Source organism: Fulmarus glacialis, unplaced genomic scaffold (genome assembly GCF_000690835.1).
Source record: "Fulmarus glacialis isolate BGI_N327 unplaced genomic scaffold, ASM69083v1 scaffold4857, whole genome shotgun sequence".
NCBI classification, from domain to species: domain Eukaryota; kingdom Metazoa; phylum Chordata; class Aves; order Procellariiformes; family Procellariidae; genus Fulmarus; species Fulmarus glacialis.
Window position 1 is genome coordinate 40,759 of NW_009221144.1, and position 22,659 is coordinate 63,417.

The 22,659-nt window shown below is 37.9% G+C and overlaps 1 protein-coding gene across 1 annotated transcript in view; it reads right to left on the reverse strand.

Moving 5' to 3' along the window:
• Nucleotides 1-12,664, reverse strand: part of WWTR1 (WW domain containing transcription regulator 1) — a 48,486-nt gene extending 35,822 nt beyond the window's left edge. The window contains exon 1 of the mRNA XM_009580974.1: nucleotides 12,497-12,664. Coding sequence (XP_009579269.1) covers nucleotides 12,497-12,664 — 168 coding nt within the window. The remainder of the gene's footprint in view (nucleotides 1-12,496) is intronic.
• Nucleotides 12,665-22,659: the final 9,995 nt, after the last annotated feature.

The window sequence follows — 22,659 nt, forward strand, 5'->3', positions numbered from 1 at the left end:
TGATCTAGCTGAAGATGTCCCTGCCCATGGCAGGGGGGTTGGACTAGATGGCCTTTGAAGGTCCCTTCTAACCCAAACCATTCTATGAGTCTATCATTGTATGCTCAGCTAAGAGCTCCACTTTTCTAATCTTGAAGAGGCATCTTCAAGAGGTTCTGAAATATCATGTTCAGGGATGCATTCAAGAGAAACGGCCTTTATCTTCTGGGAAAAATGGAATTAAGAAACCTGCCCAAGAAACTCAGATGACCAGGAAACTCGTAAAACTGAAGTTTGCGAACCACTGGAGCACACATTGGTTGTCGCAGTGTTTCTTCCTTATTACCTTCTTTTTTGCATTTGATGTTTAGTTACATGTAAGCATTGAAAGGTATTAGCTTTAAACTCGAAATATTTTATACCTAAATATCTCAATGCTGTCATTACTTTGCAAAATGCAGTGTAGAGAAAAGCAAAAATAATCTCCTATTCTTTGCAAAATAGGTCAGCAAGTAGTGAAAGTAGATGTTAATCAAAATATGGAATTTGTCATTTAGGCCTTGATCCTGAAACACTGGATTCACCAGAAGTTTTGCTACAGATGCCAATGGAAAGTGGGTCATACCCTTTTAATTTTGCACAGATTCACAGCATTGGAGATACTTAGGAAAGAGTATGGTAGCCGGAATGCTTGGTTGCACTTGGCAGTCTATTACAGTAACTATGAATTTTTTTGTCTTGCACTTTTAATACAGGGTCATTTGGTTTACTTTATTTAAACTGTAAAAAAATTTAAATCATATAGGGTTTAGGTAACAGAAGTAATTAAAAATATTCTTCAGCAATACAGTTTATACAGTGCTGACAGTAAACATCATCATCAGCTCAGCAAAATCTTGTCCAAATAATGACTTTGGAAAAAAAAACTTAAGAACAGTACTATGGTAACATTATCCTCAATATACTTTAGAAGCCAGAGAGTCAAGCAATAGTTACTCTTTTAGAAACACATTTGGCATAACACTCCCTGTTGAAACACTTGGTTTCTGATCACCAAATTAGGATGAAATGAGCTATAATTCTTTCTGTAAAGGAGCTTTATCACAATGTGCCTGCGACAATTCTCCATCCCTTTCTTGTTTTTTTTTTAAAATATGCCCACTTAAAATGTCCTGCCTACAAAGGATTACGAGGAAGAGCTCTGCCATTTGCCTTCCCTGAAGTATGCCTTTTCCTAGTAATCGACATAGTGAGGCAGTCAGCATTAAGCCAGCACAAAACATGAAGAAACACATAATTTAGAATCAATCAACAAGGAAGTATTTTCTAAGTTAATATCTTTCTAGGATGTATCCTTATTGCCTTGCAGATTTTCTCCTTCTTCATTTGAAATAAGAGTTGCAAATTAAAAATATTCAATTGTTTTAATAAATTCATAAAGCCTCTTCTCACATAAAAGTCCTCAAAAGAAAAGATAAAAGTGTTCTGCAAATTGCTATGCAAAGCAACCAGTCATGAAACTGTAGCTGAAAACTAATACTGCTTTTGTTCAAAATCTCTTTTATCCTTTTTACAGAGAAAACAATCTGTACTTTAATTACACATGTGAGAAGCAGGACAATGACAAACATTTAGCAAAGCTTCTTAGTTTACCGAAGAACTGAAAAATTGATCAAAGAAGGTAAGGATCATAGATCTTAAAGAATCCAACTGCATTTAAAACAAAACAAAACAAAACAAACCACAGGAATTTTCTGTGTAAACATGATAACTTCTCAGCAGCCATAGCCAGGATCCACAAGTGGCCTTGCTTGCACTTCTTGATGCCATCCTGGCAGTGTACGAACATATCTTCTTCATTAAAAAACATGCAGACAGAGTGTCTGAAACAGAACCCTCAAATATGGCATTGATATTATGATTCAAGACTAAGTAATGGCTGGTTGTTACTAGAATTTATTACTATGACCACTAAACTGATTTGGTTTTATCCAGTTATTAAAGAAAAGCCTGTTAAACATTAGACAATGCTTATTTAACAACTTAAGATAGTAGAATTGAAAACCCAACAATTCCCTAAAATTAGCACGAAGATTCTAAAATAAAGGGCTTGGTGTCAGGCCAGAGAAGCCTCTCCACCCCGATTTCCATTGTTTATGTAAATACCTCCCCTTTATTTCTACATAGGTATCGGAAAAGGTTATGTTAAACCTTTGCAGAAACAGGTACGAGTTCATTCCACTTGAAATGTATTGGATTTATACTGGGATAACAGATTTTGGCCCAGTATCTTTTTATTTATACAGGAGAACAAAAGAAAATGTAGCAGTGACAGAAATTAGCCTTTTTCAGATTCTTACAGCCTCCTGGGTATCAAAACTGACAAAATTCAATGCAGAACAGCCCCTCTTTCCTTAAAGGCCAGTGGGTAAAACGTTAAACATTACAGGTGGATTTCAAACACTAAAATGCAGAATGCTGTCCTAAAATTCAGGACCTTCATTACCAAAATCAATGCAAAGGCAGTTACCAGTCTACAATCACCAAATGAGAGCTGGCTCCCATTCATAACCCTGTTACAATCGTTCAGTAATGCACACTGTATTGAGCAGCCAGATCAGATTCAGTCACAATGAGCAGGCATAAGAGTAGCACTTAGCTCTGGACTGTCCATAGGACTGGGGTTTTTTTTAAAAGTATGATCCAGTCCAATGTCAGAGTAAGTCTAACCGAAGCTGCGATCTCATGACGGGCTGAGGACAACCCAAGTCCATGCTGCTGCTGAGAGGGAAAGTCCCATGTCCCCAGCCATGTTTTCTCATCCCTTTTCTTGGGCTGATAGTAGTGATCCCGCAGTTGTGCAGTCTGCCAGATCAGGCTAAGCAAACCCTTATGGCTAATACTAATTTCTTATTCTTTTCTGTTTCGCTGATTCTGCTTTTGCTGGACTCTCAACCAGCTGTATGGTCGCCATGAGAAAGGGAGAGGCAATTCAGAGCCTTAGCGGCGCAGGAGCAGCATTTCTGATTGTGAAACCACACCCTTTTACCATTGTTTATTTCAACCCTGGAAAAAAATCATTTCGCTCATACATGTGAAATTTCATTGTAAGGAAGAACATTTATTCAGCTCTGAAATGTGTATCTGTACACAAGAAAGAAAAACACTATGGAGAGAACCCCTAAATATCCTTATCTGGGATTGTATCAATCCATCTGTTCCTTGTTTTATTATTTCCAGAACTACTAAAACCAGAAGGATTTTTTTTTCTGGCATACATCACATAGCCTACAACAATGAGACAGAAGACAAAGCTTCAGACAAAGGCAAGTAAAATAGGCTAGAAATCTTGCCTCCATTGCTAAACTGTAGTACGTGGGTGATCCACTTGAAGACGGTAAAATTTTTACTTCTCCCAACATCTGAGCTTTACATTGGTACTGGGCAAAGATTAAGCATTTAACTTTCAGGATCACTGAGACAATTAGGTATCACTGTGTTAAACCCCTGGTCTAAGTGTTCCCTAAGGCACTGACTTGTATGCTAGGTTTACCCGCTTTATCAGTGGAATTATATTGTTACAAATCACTTTACACATTTAATTCTGGTACAACAGCATCTATACAGAAAGATAACCTGTTAAACAAAATCTGTCTAAATTAATACTTAATAAATACCACAAAAACACCTTTCTTTCATTCAGTCCTAAGAGCTATATTCTGTTTCTGTAAGTTGCAAGACCTTCCCTTAAGAAAAAAGTATTTTTCTGTAATTGCTAGTTTATGCTTTTAATTTTTGCGTAATTTTCTGCAAATTATAATAATATTTTCATTTTCCAAAGTTTTTCATAAAATAGCTCCAAAGTTATGTAAATAATATTTTTCAATTTCCCTTGTCATTTTTACTTTCCTTTTCCCCCAAAAGGCAAGGGGAGAGGAAAATAGGAGATGGAACAATAACATGATTTTTGTTTAAAAATCTGTATGAATAAAAAGTGCTGATCACATTTAAATACACTTTCTGTAACGAGTATTACTATACTGATTGCTCAACCAAAGATGAAGCTGAAACTCAATGTCAGAACAATTCTGAAAAGGACTAATTTTATGAGTGCTCTAATTATTTGCTCTTTTATTATAGTCTACTATTATTATATAGCTATTATTACGTCTTTTATTGCATGCTATTTTCTGTTCATCATCTACACACATTATCCAAAGAGACAGCCTAAGAGTTTGGGAGAGAATTAGTGAAACTGTTCTTTGCTATGAATTTTGAAGGTAAGTGTCTCCATTACATGTGTATGAATCCAAAGAGGAGGAGCCCCAAACTTTAAAGATATCTTGCCTAATCTATAATATTGAAGCTTCACTACAAAGTAGAGAGAACTGCTATGTAGAAACTAACAAACTTTTAAGACTTGATTTTCTAAGATTCTTATTTGAGGAATATTCAAACACATGACAAAGTAGCCCCAAAATACATATTCAAATTCTCACTTTCAAGTTTTTCAGAAGCAATCTTTGCATTTCTTCTTATTATCAATCCTAGTATCAGAGCAGACCATTTCTCAACAAGGACTTCATTCATAAATAAGCAGGGTAGGAAAGAAGAGACATTCATTTTAACTTCTATTTCTGCATCACAGATGAGACTGATGGGGGGAGTCTTCATAAGCAAACAAGAAGTTTTGAAAATAAGATTTTCAAGAATACTTAGCTGGGGGCTAATACTGTTCCCACTGAAACCAGGGCAAGTTAAATATTTACAACTCAAATGAGATACACCAAGCACCTGTTAAGTATGACACAGAAGATGCTATTGTAAACGCTGCCCCCAAGCCACCCAAATCACAGCATTCACACCCTGAAGTCCTCCGATGCCCAAGCTTAGTAAGTAGTGAATTGTATCCTAATGGTGGCCCCTCATCAGAAGTAAATTAAAGCAAAGCTAGGATCTAAAAAGCTCAGTATTTCACTAGGACTCTCTGATTCTGTTCCACCTGTTGTACCTTAGGCTTTTGTTAAATGCTTCCTGTTTGAGTGTCTGCTTCCCACTTTGACATGTCAATGGTCTTCAGAATTTGGGCTACTGCTGTGTACTGCATTTTTTAACTGCTAGGCTCTAATCCCTGACTTCCACTGCAGCCTTGCCAAGACAGCTCAGTTAGTTTAAATTAGCAAGCAGCAGCATGAAGTATACTAATTCTCTTTCTGCTTGTACTAACTCCAACAACAAATGTATCTCAGTGGGTTTCTATTTTCAGATCTTTTTTTTCCCCCCTAGTATTAGGAAATTCAGAAAAGGTTTAAGGGGAATTGAGGAGAAAGAACTGATTTGAAACACATTATTCTGTAAGTGCACTCTTACCTGAAATAACACAAGCTTAGAGTTTGGCTAACACTGTAGTACTTGTACGGGGTCCTTTATCAGGGCTTTGTCATAGGGACTGAGAGAGTGGATTTTGCGACGGAGCCACATAAAAGTAAAGCTGCTGCAGGGCAAGTGGGGCGCTGATGACTCATCAGCGCCAACAGCCCTCATGTTCTGACTCATGAACTGCTCCAAACAGGGCGACAGCTCACGCTGGGCTGGAGCGCGTCCAGTCACCCGCTTCCGGCTACACCACCATTGCTAAACATTGGGAAATCTGTTTACTTCTCTGAAAGCAGAGCCAAATCATTGCCCAACTTTTTCCCTCTGTCCCTCTGTTCCCTGTAAACAAAAAGGGGACGAAAAGGAAGCTTGTCTCAAGTAGGAGTCCACTCACAATGCTTTCATACTGCGTGATGTGGCAGATATATACTTTTATACAAATGGAAGATTTTTTAAATTTAAGAAAATTACCTTGGGGCCACAACATCCCAGTCTACTATGTGAGGTTGCTCACAGTACTGCAGAGCAGTTTCTGGTAAAACTACAGCCAGAGCCAAGCCACACAGTATTTCAGTAACCACTATCATGAAGGATCTAGCAGCAAAAGAGAAATTGTGTATTAGCCTTCAGTGCCTTAGAAACTTACTTTAAAACATACTGGTATAAAACAATCTCTTGACACAAACCAGAGATGCTCCCAGTAACCACAGGAACAGCTTCTCCTCTCCTGCCCTGCCCGTGGCCTCAGCCAGGCTCTCAAGCAGGGCTCCCTCTCACTAGAGAAGGTGGGTTTTCTCCCCTGAGTAGGAGCTAGTAATTTTGGCCCTTTCTGATCCTGATGAAAGCAACCATTAGTATCGCAAGTCAGCTAGCCCAGGATTGAGAGACCATGACCCACCACGACCCACAGGAGCAGCCCACCTGCACTGTGACCACTGGCTCGGCACGGCCCCAGCACAGCTTGAAGACAACTAGCGGAAATAACAAAGAAAAGTTCATGTTCATTTTCATGTAGGGGCCTAACTCACAAGGGTGCTAAGCATTCACCCCTTCAAAACATAAAAGATTCAGTGGAGTTTAAAGTTATCACCTGTTTTGCACTACACTTCGTGAGGCCAAACACAATGTCAGTTCTGCACCTTGCTCATTCCCATCTTCTGCTACCTCCTCAGTTCAGTTGGCACAACTGGTTTAGGCTGTGGACAGCAACTCCAATCAGCAAAGTGATCCAGATTAAAAATAGACCTAATCAAAATAATTATTAATATATTGGATCAATTTAGCACAACTTTAAGGGTTGGCACAAACCTCCAATTCATGCCTCCCTCCTTCAGTTACACTACAGTTTTGTGGGGCTGCACTATAATCCAGATTCACAAAATTAAGTGGGTTAAAAAGAACCCTGAGTAGGGGGGGTAACTGTAGGCTCAAGCAATTGCATTTGCTTACCTTTAAACATGCAAAGTCCTCTCACCTATTTTTCAGCAACTGCCTGTTACAATCTAATAAGATGACTTAGGGCAGAGATGAAGGGATCCTGTACTATTACTATTAGTGTTGTCGTTTTCTTTGCGAGACAAGCCAGGGCCTGTTCAGGATACTGCGCCCCTCAGATCTTTAGGCACTCACACCCTGCCCAAAAGGAGCTTAGAGGACTAACCTCACAACACAACGGGCAATTGCTAAATAGAAGTGTGTTTGTATGTGCTCCTGAACGCACATAAACCCATTTCTGTGCAAAAAAGAATCAAGACTGAACTCTTTCAAATTATTTTCTAAATTAAATTTATTTTAAAACTTGAGTCTAATTCAAATATTCAACAACTATTGATCTGGGAAAAGAATAATACAGTACCTTCACATTAAAAAAAAAAAAGTGAGTATCAAGAACAAATCAAGACTTCATCCTGCATACACCTACTGAGAAATAATGTGCATTAGCATACTCATTAATTATGGTGGTACCTAGTAGCCGTATCTTCATTTGCACTAAACAATAAATGCCAGTTGTTTACTGTACACATCAGCCCTGATACATTCATGCATCTCTAAAAAAACTTGTCAACTGCCTGAGGGCAGACAGTAAGCCACCGCTGAGACAGTCCCTCATTTCCTCTCCTACAGAAGAGTATTCAAATAGAGTAGCTTGTTTTCATCTTGCCCAGTACCTTTTATACAACAGTATCTTTTACCACATCAGTCCCGTCTGCACACAGTTCACTGGTTTTCTGTTATTCCAGGTTCAGTTCAAAATGACTTCTCATTGACCCAGCCAATTTCACAATACTTTATAATTTAATTCCACTCTCCATGTCCTTTGCTTATCTAGCTTCGGATTGATCTCTCTCTCTCTCCAAACAGTTTGTCTCAAGCAGACAAGGTGCTAGGTTTTGGGGGTTTTTTTTTGCGACTCCTTCCATTGAAAGAAACATCCTATAAGGCTTTGTCTTGTGAGGTCTCTCAAAATTCTTAAATATTCTTAAATATCTTCTCCTTTTCTCTACTTTTAAACTTATTTCACACTCTAGTCCCTTTCAACTAGGGTTTGACTTCACAACTGCACAAAATCAGCTTTAGACAGCATTTACTGCAGATTGTTTTAAAGATCGGATGTACTAAAAGGGAAACAGCCAAACAGATGTGGGAATTTGGTGAGCTGTGCTGTAGATTGGAGAGAAAGGAAATACCCTTACTAGGAAGCAGAAATAAACAAACAAACAAAAATCTCAGCTTCTTGCTGAGTTACTTCAGAAAGGTTAAAAAAAAAGCAGTGTACATCTTATATCCTCAGTGGTCAGAACGAAGATCCTTTTTCTTGGACTATAAACTCTGGCTAGCTTTTCACAATCTTTGTTCTATTTGAGCAAGTTGGGGAACAGTTAATTCAGGATGCTCACAGATAATGAGTTTGGAAGAGTCTGGTTTGGTTTTCACTTACTGTTAGACACATCAGATATGTAAATAAGTTTCTAGCTCCAAAACAGTTTTGACATAAAAGCTATTTACAAGAAATTCTCTTTCTACTCCCTGGTTTTTACCAGATGTTGAATATTTCAAAAAATGCTTCTTCCAGGCTTCATGCAGTATAAATTTTATAGCCTTTTTTCTAAATATGGCATTGTTAAAGATATTGTAAAAGCTATTTTTCCACCTGCTCTTCACTTCAAGTGAAATTTATTTTAAGCCTTGCCATTTTTTCATGTCACAGTTCTTCCTTGTCAGGTGGAGTTATATAGCATTAAAAAAGAAAGTTTAAAGGTACCGAAATTAACTCACTGATTTTTCATGGTAACGTAGATGGAATCAACATTTTGAAAAGCCAGTCTAACCATTCTATCAGTTAAACTACATAGTACTTTTAGATTTTCAAATGCTAAATGAACTCAACTGGAGTGTGAAGTCATAATATTCTAAAACATAATTCTTGAGAACTGCTTCACTAGTCTCACAGAATCTTGTTCATCTGTAAAAGTCTAGTATCATCAACTTCTTAAAAATCTTAGCTCTATTATTCTTTTTGAAGTGACCTTTATGTCTTGCAGTCACAGGTGAGCAAAACTTAAGATATGAATTGAATGGAAATTATTTTTAGCTTTAGAAACAATTACCCTACGTGCATGTGTCCAATTCCCACAGAAATTAATGGAATTTGTGTGTGTATATACAGACAATACACTATCGTATTGTGCTTAAGAAAAAAAGGGTAAGGGCCGTGAAGGTCCTTCACTATATACTGGATCTTTAACATCATGCAAGTGAATAAGCATGAAAGAAAAGACCACAGAACCAACATTCTTTGTCATTGAACAGAGAATTCAAAAACCATCACTAGAATCTAAAGAAATAAAGTCTGCTTAGTACAGTCTTAATTTATTAAAAAAAAAGTAAGTCACAAGATTCCAATTCACCCCTGCAAAATCACATGAAGTGACTTTCAGAAGCATGATTTTACCCCTCTAAGGTAAATGGAAAAAAATGTGCACAAGTACTTAGTCCTGTATAACAATTAGGATGAAAAAAATTACTGTGCATATAAAAATATCCTTTTTTTCTTATGAAAACCTTTGATCTCATTCCCCTCACACACTTCAAAATGATTTCCAGGCCTAGTGTCTATTCCTAGGAAACTTCAACAGGAGAAGGGTGAGACCCACTGTGTACAGAAAAATAAAAATACTGTTTTGGGCAAAAAATTAACTCACAAATGAGTATTTTTAAATGCTTACGAACAGCAGTTACATTTATCAGTGTGTTTAGAAACCTCCAAACCCCCTGTTCGCTAGGGAAACACCAACAGCTCCTCAAGGATCACAGCAGCAGCGGTGCCGCTGAATAGCACCATGAATGCCTTGCCTTAAGGTGGATAGTTTGAGCAAGGGTGGGGCCAGGAATCTCTGAAGGGGATGAAGAGGATCAAGGAAATTCTATAATTAAGCAATATTCTACAGCAGCTTATGGCAGCTGTTGGAACCAGTGGAAGGACTGGCTGGGGGGTGCCACAACAATTAGCAAAATTCTTCCTCACCAGACCATACGCAGCCTATCGCCCTCAGCACCATGCCTGCCCCGCGTCTTACCAAGGTCACCTTATACCAACACCTGCTGGTTCTGCAGACTTGGGGATGCACTTCAGTTATTGCTGTCATCTTTCTAATCCTGAAAGGGGGAAGAATTTATTGTTCACTAAAAAAAGTAAGAGCGAAATATTTTAGATTGTCTCTAGTAAGAAAACTGTACATATGCTATGTGCTCCCTTGGAATATTAAAAGAGAATTTGTGAATGCTTCTCTGTAAGAATCCTCCATTAAGCACTCTTCTTAATTGTTAAGAAAATACTAATGGGTTAATTAATCCTCAACTTCAGGTAGCCTTAGTTTCAAAAGATGAACCTTTAGTATTGGATATATTGTAATTTATATATACCAACATTTTATATTTCTTTGCAGATATTCTGTCTTCTCCACGGCCATTATAGGCACAAAAGAAGGGCAGGACGTGGTTCAATAACTGTATGAGAATACTGTTCTCTCTGTAGCATGCAGTTGGATTCTTCCTTTGCCATGCTTCTTTTCCCCCTCTCTCACCACAGACTGGAGAATTTCAAGAACCAAGTTCTGCCTCTCATCACAACATGAAAAGGCTTTACAGAAACTACAGCACCATGTCCTAACATCATGCACCCACCTGTGCATTTGATAACTATAACTCATTAAGTAGACTGCAACAGTCCCCACAACGTGGGAACTATCTTCAAAACACGCAAGAGACAGTCACTTCTCTTAAAAATGTAAAGCTTGAAGATCATGCAATAATTTCAGCAGGGTAGGACAATTTTTATGGCTTGTCACTTGTTCACAGCTCTGTTAAATGCAAACTTAAGTGGAAATGGAACTGAGTTAAATTATGATCTGAACCACATCTTGTTAAAGACAATGAGCTTCACTCTGGCATGAGCCCACACAGAACACGTTTGGAGAAAAATCTTTATTGGCATAGACAGTTTACATGCCAGACTGTGCAGACAAAGCATCAATTTCACTAGGTTTGCAGTTGCCTTAGTCTTTTCTTTTAGCTTATGTTTACATTACACACACAAAAAAAGGAATGTGAAAAGTTTAATTCAGTGAACCAAACTAACATACTCAGTGTTAGCTTCTTTTGGTCCTCTCACGGCTGTGCATTGTGATACCATTGTTAATTATATCATCACACACTATTTTTCCAGAGAGTGCCTGCTTTACTAAGTGCGTTTGACTAGTCAAAGGCTCAGTTACTGACGTGCTATTAAGTATTTTATCTAGCATGCAGCTTTATCCCATATTTACCACAAAATTCTCAAACTCCGTTTTAGTGACAGATGTCATAAATTGTCTTTAAAAGATAATGAGTAAATCATCACAGTGCAACTTCAGAGATTTCCATTCAGTTTTGCAAGGCTGTCCCCATTTTACAGATCAGGAGTGCAACGTACCTAGAAGTATCCAGTTATTTCAGGGAGCACTTTGAAACATCTAGGCCCTGACCTTACAAAATAGGTATCGCTTTTGTGTCCAAAACACAGCATCCAGTGATTTCAGCTATCACTGAGAGTGCCTGGCATATTTAGAAATCACGGGGCGGGGCGGGAAGGGTTAGTGTAGGTTGGGGAGTTCTTTCTCTCAAACACATACACCGTTTCATGCAGTTAAATGGAGACAAAAATCCATTTCCATACAGCGAGCGCTAAAATAGATGAACAGAAGATGAAGGAGTAGACCCTTTCTATAGGCTGTCTTGTAAAGACACAACAATTCACAAAAATATTTTTAGCAAATAATGGGTAAAAATGGCATTCCCCACAGACAACACTTACCAGGTCCTTTCTCTTGTAGCTTTATCACCTGTAACAACCACATTAAAAATGAATACTATCTGCATATCAAGTATTTCCATTAGCCTGACATTTTCCAACATCATATAAAGAAAAGTTGATAGGTCTGGTTCTCTTCCAGGTACTCAAAGAAGAATGCTATTACCTTCTTTCTCATATACACAAGTGGAATGTACATTTATTTTTAGATGGGTTCCATCTCATCTAAGAAGGTAAGTGAGAAATAATGAGTTCTTGTAAAAAGTAGCGATGGTACTACAGAAGAACCTAGACAGGATGAGTTAAGACTATTGGTGTATGTATGGTTGGCTAAGTACAGACACAGAGTATTTATCTGGCACTGGCCTATGTCCAGGGCCATGCTGCAGGCACGTGGTACAGAGTGCTGGTAAATTGACAAAAAAACCTTGACAAATGGTAAGATTCTCCTTTCATGGGACAATACTTTGAAGCAGGAAAATCAGTCAGTTGCAGTGTGTTCCCTGCTATTTAGCACTTGACTTGACTAACATATTGATGGTTCTAGATGTTTCCAAGCCTCTGGGGCAGACCATGGGACGCTTGGGCTGTTGCAAATAAAACAAAAACCAGATTTAAAGTCTGCTCTATTTTTCTGTGGTTCTAAATCACAAACAATACATGCGGCCGTTTAAGGTCACAATTCAATCCTGGTAGATTGCATTAAAAAGCCACAAGCAGGTAGCCTACGCTTGGCTAACAGAACATCTCTGTGGTTTCATGGCCACAGCACTGCTGAAAGGGGTGGCCTACCGGGCATGGCACGCTCTCACCATTTCCTTTGTGCCAGTCCCAATAGCCATGCCGTGGCGAGGTGAAACGAATGAACACCTTAGTCGACTTGTTGAACCTAAGGAAACAAACCTTGCTGATTATTTCAGCTAGATTAACAGATTGATCTGACTGACCCTGCAGCCCCATGACTGCTAGCCAAAACAAAACTGAGAAGAAGGTTTGGCAATACGAGGGCAGGGCCAGGCCAACCCTTTCAGCTTCAACTGTGAGATGGCTGGGTTAGTTTCAGTCTATTTCATATTCAGTTGTGTCTAGTGATTTCTGACAGAGGAGGGAAGAACAGGAAAGATTAATGGAAATCTACAGCGATATTTTCATTTTATACCAGAAATAGACATCAACGAACACATGCTTTACTATATTTTTAGTATGAAGAACTTTTAAAACTTCCCTCTCTTAAATGGAAGACATTTGCCTATTCTTAGGGCACTCTCAAAACACGCACTGGCACTTAAGAGTAAGCTAGTGTAGCCAGCCCACGTTTACAGCTGCTGCAGAGCACTCCGGGTGGCCCCTATTGATATCCTTGAAACAACTGGTGGTAGGCAGCAAGAACAGCTGTTAAGCATTATTTTCTAGCTTCAGCATTTTAATTATCTGCTGACATTATTCACTGTTAATCAGGAAAGCAAAAAAGTTTGCCTCATTCAAAACCAAAATGTTAATAATATTTTGCAAAAGATGATGCACACAGTATATCCCTACGAAGAGAAAATACCTATTAGGCGGAAGAGCTTAAAGCTGCACGCTATTGATTTCATTTATACCGTTCCTCTCAACAGTTGGAAAGAATAGGATTTTATCTTGCATTGTATCACTAAAAGCACACAAACACATACAAAACCCAGAATCTCTCAATCACTTCTCCTTTGAAAGTGCAGAAATTAATAACTAACATTCCGTAGTTCAATATTCATTACTATAGTAGGTTCAGGTGACTGTCTACAGTATTTCAGCCTGCAGGTTTAGCTAATAAAATTCATGGCACTTGCTTTTTCAGACACTGATAACGTTTCATGAAAATTTCATGAAGCTTTAACAAGGAGACACAATGTAATTATTAAACTGATTGAACCATGGACTTTGTTCTCCTACTGCATGTTCATCGTAATTGCTAATCTTGAAGCTGGAATATTACATAACTATTTGAATATTTATTATCCTATGCTAAGTACTAATTAAAATAATTTATTTGGTGAAAAGAGTTGCTCTTTTCCTGAATTAGTTTCAGCATTATTCGCTACTGTGAAGAGAACTTTAAGAATGTCCTGCTAAGCTTCCCTGTAACTGACTGATTCCATTGTTGGTATACGCTGAGGACTTAAAAAACATTAAACTAGTTATACAAATGGAAACAAAACACCCTTTGAGTTCTATTGACAACTTAACCTTTAGAATTTGGATGAAATCCCAATTCTTCAGAGGAAGAAAAAAAGGTACTGAATGAAACTATTATATAGAACATTCTTACGGGATTTTTTAATGTATACACTTACAGTGGCATTAATGCATTTGTTTACATGATGAGTCCCTGTAGCACTCTATTTAAAGAGACATATTAACGATTCTATTAAAACCATGTCTATTTTGTTTTGGGGAAAAATGTAATAATCTGAAGACAAATATTCCTTTGTGAGAGATACATGACATTTTCAGATTCATGAAGTTACAGAAATTGTTAAATAGGTTACAGAATGAAAAATAATTAACTGTCCTCCACATGAGCTAGAGGGCTATAATCAGGTTTTGTTGTGAATGCCTCTATTTACCAATATAAAAGCCATGTCAAAAGTAACCATATTTATGAACAATCAGGGTTTACATGCATGAAATATAAAATGGTGCTGTCTTGTAACAAGAAAGGGAGAAACAGCCCAATCTAATAAATACTCTTTTACTACCAAGCTGGCATTTCTAGACAAGCTGTTACTATTTTAACATATTACACGTTCCAGTAAAAATAAGTAAATAAACAAACAAGAAAGCCCCCTTCAACTCCGCAGAATCCCCTTACAGGGAAATAATCAAAATCCTCCCCAGCCAAGAACAGACAGTAGGACAGACAAACAACCCAGAACAAAACAGGACATAAAATCCCTATGAAGTTATAGAAAAATTCTCTTTTAAAATTGTATCCCACTGCATTGGCCAGAGGCAGAGAAATATATGACACTGCAGAATTTGGTCCCAGAATTCTCTTTTGCAGTCTAGATTTTTATTTCATGTTTTGCTTTCTGCCAGAAAATCAACATTAATGTTTCCAGAGCATTGTACATTTGGCATGTGCATTAAAAAAATGGGATTTTTTTCTAGTCCTGGTGACCTTTTCATCAGAGAATTAATAGGGTTGAACTCATAATGCCAATAAAACTCTGCTATTTGTGCTATTTAACTAACCGTCATGTACTGTTTGCTCTTTGCAATTTGAAGAATAACTGTCAAGAGCTTCAGATCATTGCAATATATTCAAGCACGCTTTTGTAAAAGGTTTTTGTTGCAGAAATAAATTATTTTCTACTCCAGAAGTAGGTACACCTGCAATCCTGTCTACCTGCAGGTTTTGGTACCATACAGGGACCAGCATTTCTTAAAAAAACAAAATGGTGTTACCACAGTCTCTAGAATTTCTTTCCACAAATGCACAGCAGTTGTTCTAACTTTTTCCTATGACAAGCTCTCTTTTTCCACTTCTGCTTGGTCAGAGTTTCCAAACGATAACATGAATTGGCTTGAGGAATATATTTCCCAAACAGATGATTCTCCTTCACTGGAAACTGAGCACTCTGGCTCAAAATACACACATTTTGCAAAGCAATTCCTGGTACTGCAACTCTCATTCAGAGATCATTCTCACAACCTCAGCTTTCAGGTCAGTACATTTATTAAGCTCAAAAAAAAGTCAAAATAGCTTCTGCTTTCTGAACTTTACAGGCAGCGATCTTTATACTTTAATACGAATGCCAATGGCTACAGCACAACAGACATGCGGAGTCAAACTATATCCAAAAATATACTGTTTTTTTCCTCAAAGCCCCAAATCCCTAATTCTTCAGGCCAAGATTTACAACTTGTCAGTAAGACTTCAACTAGATTGCCAAAATTACTTTGGCAAAAGCATTTTCTCCTATGATTTAGTTACAACATAAGAAATTAAAAATAATGTTTAGGCAACAAGCTTCATTCATTATATCACAGATATAACTGTTCAGGTGAATAAAATTGCTTTGGATGTGTATTTATCTACCACAATAGTGGCTATGAGGTAGCTAGAATTATTTTAAATTTCAAGCCCCTGAAATCTCCCAGTATTTTAGAAATTTTTTTTGTTACTGAAAAATTGTCAGGAACAACTTTGTGACTGTTAACCGTAAGTGCTGAAGTTTTACCAACTTGCCAGTGATGCAATGCATCATATTTTTATTTTGCAGGTTTATTTAATGAAAGAAGCAGACACTGAAAAAAGGGCAGCTCACAGTTGCATTACAAGATTGCTTGCTGCTTGTGGAAGCAAATCTTCTATTGATTTCACTGGGAGTGATGCTTGTACAAGCAGGATGGAATCGCTTAGAGGGATAACAAAGAATCTGTGCTTCATGCTGCTTATCTAACCACCAAACTCTGTTTTTCGGTCCCTGCTCTCCTTTCAGTGTTATGTGGTGTAGAACAAGAAGCATTCTTTCAAACCTGTGTGTCTGAAGTTAAATAAACACTTCTAAATTTCTTTTATAACGTGTAATATGTATATAAGGACGTGGACACGTGATTACTCGAAAGAGTTGTACTGCCCAAGCATTTTCGCAAGGTTTGAGAACCCTGCCCTCCCACACCAGGCTCTGTACTAACTAGCCTGCTGGTCAGTGGTAACTACACACAGATGACATTCTTGCAGACAGTTATAGCCAAAGGGGTAGAAGATCCATATGTATTTAAAAGCCAGCCAACTAACCAGCTTGCCCTGCCCCCCCCAACCCTACAAATCCAAAACTTTTAGATCTCATTCATACAGTGGAAAAAAGTTAGACTCTGGACAATATGGGCAGAGAAAGAGGGTATCAGGATGCCTTTGACATTTCCTCCATAAAATAAATTCAATGGGAGAAAATCTGCTTCATTCTGAGACGCCCGTGAACTTGAATGGATCAGGACTTCATCTTACTTCCTCTATTTGAACCATTTTTATCACTACTGAGAATACAGTAAGGACAAAAGACAATTCAGGATAAACATTATTTTTTAACAGACAGAAGGTAGAACAGAATTTTGCCCTCTTTGTAAGTCCTCGTAAGGTGAGGAAAAGGAAAGCAATCAACCAAAATCAACCAATGTATGCTAAGGAAAATAGAGCATAGCTCTTTCCTCTTCTCTGTAAGATTAAGAAGAAATCCATTAGGACTCCTGATACTGAAAAAAACACCCTCACTTTCAGGACCTGAAGGAACATCTGATGGATTTTATGAAAATAACGACAAAACCCTGTCTCTCATCAACATCTTCTCTACTATTCCATATTACCCACTTAGGGGCTTCCCTCAGAACATGGGAAAATTTCAAAGGGTTCAATCTCTTATATGGCATACACACACAAGAAAAATCGCACCACTTCTTCCAGTGAATTGACTCACAGGAAACGAATTAAAATTGGTTGAATTTCTCACAGCGTCTGTGGGTTTACATGGTTTTATTACCCCCTTGCTTTTAATTTTGAAGGTCAGCTTAGAATATATTTAAAAAGTTTAAAAAACAAATGGTTCTTTTCACAGTCAGCACTGATTATCCACTGCCTTCTGCTCACACAACTTTAACTCACAGGTTATGTGCTGCGAGGTCCTCAGTACCTCACTCCACTAGACAAAAAAGGGATTAGGTTATAACTAACCTTTTCAGGAGTTTCTTACAAAACTTTGATTCCCAAAATATTGTTTCCAGCTCTTCAGAAAGTTTCAGTACACAAAGGTCGGGAGGTGTCCTATTTCTTTTTTTTTTTTTCTTTATGATTCATGGTGGAGGTGATTAGCTAGCAGACGAATTTTTCTTGGACCCTATTTCTACCTTCCATATGATGAGCTGATTAGTTCCCATGGAAGAAAAGGCAGTACAAATAACCATACTAATCGCTAGAGTTCAGAAAGTTAGCCTTTTACAATCTCAAACTACTGCGTATCCAGGAAATCCTGCCAGACAGTCACTATTTGCAAATGGTTGGGAAATGTGATCCTTTGCCATGAAAAACAGATGAAAAGCAGGATCTGGTTAAAAGACCGAGTCTTTGCCCAAACAAAACCTTTCCAAAATAAAGAAACAATGTCTGGTAGCTGACAGTTGACCTCAGCTGAGGAAGGGTGACAGTTCTGCATTGGTGCTCTCTGTACGTAATTTGAGAATTTTAAAATGAGGCCAGAATTTCAAATAAGATTTAGCTGAACATAAGGAATTGCTGTCAATTCTGGCACTGTAGTAATATTCTGATCAAATGTAGTCTATTTGAAAGGAAATATGTCTTCTTAAAATTGAAGTACAAATGTGGACAAGCAAGACTTCCCTTAAGCTGAGAATAATGTATAAAAATATCAGACATTTAACAATGTAGGTGCATCTCAACGATTTACAATGGGGTGCACTGTTCAATTAGAAGTACAAGTGCACACTTTTTTTGAGGATTAATGGTACCAGTATGAGAAGTTGTGTACATCTCAAAGGAATATACTGTGCTGTATTTAAAAGGAATAATGCTGTGTTATTGAAGTAGAACATATTAACTACATTATTAGCAGTTTAGAAGCAGGCCCTAAGCCTATTTATTTAGTAATGCAAAAGAGAGTGACTGATCAGGTAATGTTTAACCTACGCATTAAACCTGGCTAACAAATATAATTTTGGGGGAAGGGGAAGAGAAAGAGGCTTGCTATCCTCAGAAAAGGTGTGACTATTTTTTTAGTATTAGAATGCTGTACCATAACTACGAAAAATGCTGACATTGATTGAAAAAAAAAAACATTAAAAAGGCATGTCACAGAATGCTGTATAATTTCCTAATAAACCATTTAAAATCTAGTATCTAAAATCTGATCTTTAAAAGCTAGTAGGAGTGAAGTATTTTAGACCAGGAAAACAGTCTCCCTGTATTTCAATTAGACTTACTAAATAAATGTGGAATTATTTCATAGAAATATAGAATATCCTGAGTTGGAAGGGACCGACGAGGATCATCAAGTCCAACTCCTAACTCCACACAGATACCAAACCAGGTATCTGAGAGTCGTCCGAATGGTTCTTGAACAACAACAGGCTTGGGGCCATGACCACTTCCCTGGGGAGCTTGTTCCAGTGTTTGACCACCCTCTCAGTGAAGAACTTTTTCTTAGTATCCAATCTGAACTTCCCCTGATACAGCTTTAGGCCATCCCCCTGCGTCCCATCCCCAGACACCAGGGAGAAGAGATCAGCACCTCCCTCTGCTCCCCCCATGAGGAAGCTGTAGACAGCAATGAGGTCACCCCTCAGTCTCCTCTTCTGCAGCTGCACAAACCTAGTACCTTAGCTGCTCCTCCTAAGTCATGTCCTCTACTCCTTTCACCACCTTTGTGCCCTCCTCTACAATTTCACATTGTAAATACTTTTGATAGACTGTATTTTATTGAGTTCAAAGCCTTAAAATCCTTTATGGTCTTTAAAAAAAAAGGCAAAGAATTTGTAATATCCAAATTCAATGAAATAGTAAATAAAAATGAACCCTTGACCAAAAATAAACTACTAGGAGGCAAAAGAAACTTTGTGAGAATGCAAATTAAGATTTGACCTGCAAGGAGCTCTGTCATTTTAATGAAGATTCATGATGTTTTATTGGCATACTGGAGGAGGAGAGGAACTAAAGCAGTTCTATTTAAAAATTTATCTGGTAAAATTTAACCATATGTTGGCACTTTCATAATTTACAATAATGAAAGTAAGGCGATTATCATCTGACTGAGAGGTAAGAACAATCATCTTCTATTTTTGTTTTCAGTTCAGCTTCTATCAGCTAAAACAAAATCACAGAGTCTTTTTCTTTGGGTACAACTGAATTGTGACCCGAGATACACATCAGATACGTGCCCCTAAAGCCACAACTACAACACTGATGAAGTCAGAGGGTACTGACATTACTGTCCTTGACACCAATAGCCGTCTTTGTTCTTGCATATAATGAAGCCAGGGAGGGAATCGAATGATGCTATTTCCTTGTCTCATCAACCAGCCTCTGCATCAGGGGTCATACCAGACCAAGAGGAGTGGGAGGCCACTTCAATGTCTGGCCGCTTATTAGCCCCTTATCTCCATCAGTAAAACGAGTAGCAGGAAAGGGGAACTAAAATGAATGATACCCTAGCAGAAGAGCATCTTTCTGTTCCTACCAGGGAGGGAACCGAGTAACAGTTGAACAAGAGGCAGAACACAAGTAAGTTGAGGGGCAGCCGACTGAACCACCAAAAAGGAGGGGAAAAATTATTTTCTACACTTCACTTTTAAAATCTGCTCTCGTCTCACTCATCTATTGGGTTCAACTGACTGTACATGCTTGATTTTTTACTTTCCAATGTCACAGTATCTTCCACTACCAAGGATATTATTGTGCTGTTACTTCCATTGAAGTCAATGTCAGTACTTAGGCTAATTCCCGTTAGACAGACTGCATCATATAATACAATCTTATGTACCAATTTGTCAACATAAAGCATATAAATAAAAACAGACAAGCACAGGAAAGAAACCAGAATTGCTGGTTTTTTCTAACGGCTTCCTGCTGCCACAAACTCCTGAACCAGGGCAAGTGTGAAGCCATCGATCTTCTCTGGACCTTCCAGACCCTAAGACAAGAAAGTCAAGAAATGACCTGAGACAAATAACAACTTAATATTTCCATATGATCATTGTTCCCCCCAAGCTTTTCTGTATGCTCTCTGGAAACACTGCAACAATACTCTAAAAGTATGAACACATTAGACACAGACAAAACCCCACAATATTACACTCCAAGTCGTTTCTTACAGACATCGTCTTCAAAAACAGACAAGCGCATGTTTTTCTACTGAAGTTGAACATACGCAGAAAAAAACCCAAACAGACTTTTCTTCATGTTCAATGTAAAATAAACGTTTCATGTAACAGCTTCTGCTGGGAACCCCTCAACTTACTAAACATCCTGTAGGTCACCCAGTTACAGAGCTTGGATTTGAAAGACTCAGCTGAAAAATAAAATGCTATTTTGTGCCTGTAATTTACAAGACAGTTTTGTCACCCACAATGAAATGTTACCTGAAATTAGGAATTTTTAAGTATACAGTTGCCTGACTGTGCCCACAAATCAGACAACCAGATTATGAATTCCTTTTTTATTTTACTAGAGACACATCTGGAACCGCAAAGCTGGAGGAAAACTACAGATCCAATCATTGTTTCACAGGCAATCTCTCATAACTAGGAAAAGGACTGAACAGATCAGGAAAGGTTACAAGGCTATCCATAGCTCATCAAAACTCACCAAAGGGCATCACAGAAGCTCCAAGACAGCTTTAGCTGTCAAAATAAAGGGGTCAAAATAATGTTGCACAGGGAAGTAAAAACTGGACCTAATAAAGCACAGGAAGTTTCACAGAAAAAATTAGATTAATGGGCCTGGTTACTATAAATATGAATGACAAAGGGCGGGGGAAGATGGGTTGAGAAGTCGTAATTGTTCAGGCACTAAATTGCTTGCAAGCTATACACAAATTTCAAGTCCCCCTTGATCTTTTTTCATGTAGAATGCATGCCTGGCCTCTGTTTCTAAAGAAGTGAGTTGCTAGCCATCCAGCTTGCATTTTCCCCACAGCAAGAGCTGGAGGGTGTTCTCCGGCAGTTATGGAAATCAATTAATTATCCCCTACATTAGGTAGCACTGGCTTACTTTTGTCTGTCTGTGAGCAGCTACATGAACAATTTCTGATCAGTACTTACACTTCTCTTTCATCTTTCTACAAAGAAAAAATCCTTCCAGATAGGGATCAGCTGTTTTCTCTCAGGTGCCAAATATCATGGACTTTAAACCAACACTTCAACTGATTTCAGTCAATATTTTGCTAGCGAAAACCAAAACCACCAACTCTCATTAACCCATTAAACAAATTCTTAATATTTTTATTAAAGACATAATCTAGACATGGCTATTCTACTGAACTCCCCTGTCCTATTTCTACTGAAGCGAATGACAAAACATCTACTGACTTCAGGCAAGTAAGAAGTGTCATCTGCAGCAAGATAAAGCAGAGCATATCCAAGATGGTACTTTCTTCCTCTGGAGAAGTAATGCTTGTACCTTCTCAAGCAATAGGGCATTTGGAGGTGCAGCTCTTAGATGCACTGCAATTCCCAATAGCTAAAGGAACACTGAGAGTGCACTGCTGAATCATGTAGTCTTAAAAGAATGGCTGTTATTTATCAACTTTCAATAAAAGAGAGATTTCCTAAGTCTTCTGTAATAGTTTTTTCACTAAAGAGAAGCTACCAGTTAACAGTAATGTGACTGTTAACAATAAGATCAACAAATAAGGTAAACAAAAAGTTTAACAACTAAATACTGCATTCATCAGCAATCAAACAAAAATTTTCTAGGTTGCAAGTTTAGTGAGCTCTTCAGAATTTTCTTGTAAAGATATAGATAAGGTATTGTAAAAATATAAGTGGTGTTTCAAATCAGAAAATTTCACATTCTCCCTCTTCAAGAAAAGTCTTGGCATTTGTATTCATTTACATCACTAGCACTGCAAGAATTACAAAACACCGCATTGTATTTCAGTAGAGATGCACTTCATGAGGCCTGAGAATCAGCCCTCCTACAAACGTTAGCTAGAAATGAGTAAACTATTCAAACGCTCTGTAAGTAAAGAGTTCAGGTCACAAGCAGTAATTATTTAAAGTGGGTAGATGTCTTTGAAAAGGGATCTTCTTTCACTTGCTCCCATTTAAGGCATTTGAACTAAAATATTCTTCATGGATAAATCTTTCTCACTGACATACAAAAAAGAATTATTTGTATCTTAGCAATTCCATGTTTTACTAACCTCAAGAAAAATATTCTGAAGATTTTTAGTAACAATGGTATTATT